This window comes from Oculina patagonica, chromosome 9 (assembly GCF_052425735.1).
Source record: "Oculina patagonica isolate OP01 chromosome 9, crgOcupat, whole genome shotgun sequence".
In the NCBI taxonomy this organism is placed as follows: Eukaryota; Metazoa; Cnidaria; class Anthozoa; order Scleractinia; family Oculinidae; genus Oculina; species Oculina patagonica.
The window spans coordinates 11174751-11177396 of NC_135766.1; the positions used below are offsets into that span (position 1 = coordinate 11174751).

Below are 2646 nucleotides of genomic sequence, written 5' to 3' on the forward strand. Positions count from 1 at the left end.
ATTTTGATATCCATAACCGGGGGGGGGGGGGACTCCTATATCAAACGGACGGGGATGCTCGTCGGAAATTTTGAAAAGGGACGCGAAAAGAAACCAATCTGGGTGTGGCTCAAGCTTTTCTTGACCCCTAAAAGGTACCAAAAGTCTAAGAATTGAATTTATATTTGTATATTTCTTCGTGTGTAACCATAAACGAGACCATTATGGCTAAAAATGTTGGCGTTTTGCCCGGAACACCCTAAGCGAGACCAAAAATCCGAAATTTACACCCCTAAGCTAGACGACGAGCATCCCAGTCACTTTCATATGCGAGTCCCCCCCCCTCCTCCCCCCCCCCCCCCCGGGCTCCTTACCTTTTTTTTTTTTTTTTTTTTTTTTTTTTTTTTTTTTTTTTTTTTTTTTTTTTTTTTTTTTTTTTTTTTTTTTTTTTTTTTTTTTTTTTTTTTATTATATATTTTTTTTTAATATTAAAAATTAAAAAAAAAAAAAAAAATAATAATTAAAAAATAAAAAAAAAAAAAAAAAAAATATTTTTAAAAATAATAATTGTTTTATTTTTTAATTTTAAAAATTTTTTTTTTTTTTTATTTTTTTTTTTTTTAAAAAAAAAAAATAAAATTTTTATTTTTAAATATTAATTAAAATAAAACAAATAGATAAGGTATACGTTTTTCAATCTTTGACACATTCCACTACTTCTGGTTAATAATTATTTATTTACTGTTGTTCCATCTTAGATTTCCTCTGTTGATGAAAAGGGTAGGAATAGATGAGTCCAATGTGATGTCCAGCCTTCACGAAGACAACGTCTCTGCGCCTAACAACGGAACAGACTTTTTTGGTAAAGTCTACGTCTTTAGACCAATTAACCCCTCGACCAAACTCGCACTGCTGTTGTCACTGGTTGCCATTGGGATAATAGCCTTTGTGGGAAATGTCCTCATACTTCTCTTCCTGAAGACCAAAGATAGAGCAAATTCGATTGTGAGGACATGTTCCTTTTTAATGAACTTTAATTTCTACATAAAGAGTTTAGCCATTTCAGATGTCCTTTCTAGTGTAATTTCAATTCCATATGTGAGCCTCCAGTTGTATCTTGATGTGCTGCAAAGAGGCTGGGGTTGTAAAATAGGGCGATATATGTCTATTCTGTTTCCTTGTGTTACCATTAACAACCTGCTGGCTATATGCTTTGGGAAATTTTTTTCAACTCGTCAAGTTCCACGCACATTTAGTCATTCTACTGTCAAAAGAATAGTGCTATTTGCTTGGTTAGCAGGGTTTCTGGTTGCTTTATTTCCTGCTGCCACATTCTACGAGATAAGACATTATTTAAACGATACACATTACACGGTGCTTTGCAGGCCCAATAATCAATATTATCCGTTCAGAGTTATCTTTGTAAGTTTCTCTTTTTTGCAATACATTATACCAAGTTGTATTCTAATTAGACTAAATATATCGCTTATTATAACTGTATGGACAAGAACAAGAAGAACCATCGATGTTGAGCGAGATAATGGTATGAGGGCAATAGTTAGAGCTGCTAGGGTCCGTAGTATATATACTGTTGTTGCTCTAACTTTTGCATTTGTTACTCCTTATCTATTTTACTGTGGTATTGTTACCTACAACATGGTAGCTCAGCCAAAGATGGATTTTGAAACTGACCATGTCATTCGCACTGTGAGTGTCATAATGGCTTTTTCAAACAGTGCTTTCAACGTAGCAATACACCTTGTGCAAATGAAAGATTTCCGCACCTTTTTGAAGAGAAAGTTCATGTTGAGATTCTTTACTCATAACCAGACCATTCCGGCAGGGGTAGTAGGTGTAGAGATGCAACCACAGGGAAACCCTTAATAAAGGACTTAAGCGAGAGAATATTCATGAAAGCTTTGGTAACTAACCTCGATGTATCTTACATTTACAAAACAGAGTTTAAACTTCTTTCTGCAAGAATAACAATGCTTTCTTTTTGACTTTGCTGCTTGAAATAACCTCCTATCATTTTAGTAAAGTTTTTCGTAATCGTTTCTGCATATTTAATGAGTATTTCTCTTCCTTTTGTCACTCTTAAGTGCTTCCCGGCAAAGAATTATTATTTAATTATCCTGCTATTCTGACATATTACTTTTATCTAATGTATGCATATGTACATATTTTGTATTTATTTTGGCTTTTATTTATAGTTGATGCGATGTCTTACAAGATTTTATCAACTTAATAAATGAGTGTAGATGTAGATGTAGAAAGCGGGTTAAGCTCCCTGACAGAAGATTTAGGGAAGGTGTAAACTAGCAGGTGCATGATAAACCAAAACCCGTTTAAATATGTCGTTTATAGCAAGTCTAGCTCGAAATGGAAAGAAAATAAAACTTGTGAACAATACATGAAAGTAGCCAGTATATCATATACCTCAAATGCTCCATTAAGGTTCCGTATTTTTAATTTAACTTGGTTCTCTAGGCAGTCCAAATGTATATGTAGATATGTAAGTAAGTGCATACGCTTTGTAGACTCGACCATGTAAATATACGCATATCCTTACTGCGCAGGTAATTTATGTCGCAATGTCGTTGATGCCACGTCATGCATTTAGCACGTGCGCTCAGGAAGCCGTGATAAACACGTATTGGGGACCGT

The 2646-nt window shown here is 34.3% G+C and overlaps 1 protein-coding gene across 1 annotated transcript; it reads left to right on the forward strand.

Moving 5' to 3' along the window:
- The first annotated feature begins 783 nt into the window (after nucleotides 1-783).
- On the forward strand, nucleotides 784-1863 carry LOC144666587 (putative G-protein coupled receptor 19). The gene has a single exon (XM_078527994.1). The coding sequence runs from the start codon at nucleotides 784-786 to the stop codon at nucleotides 1861-1863; it is 1080 nt and encodes a 359-aa protein (XP_078384120.1).
- The last annotated feature ends 783 nt before the right edge of the window (nucleotides 1864-2646 follow it).

Excerpts from the sequence above, each read along its gene's own strand:
- LOC144666587 (XM_078527994.1), top strand. The coding sequence starts at position 784 with ATGTCCAGCCTTCACGAAGACAACGTCTCTGCGCCTAACAACGGAACA.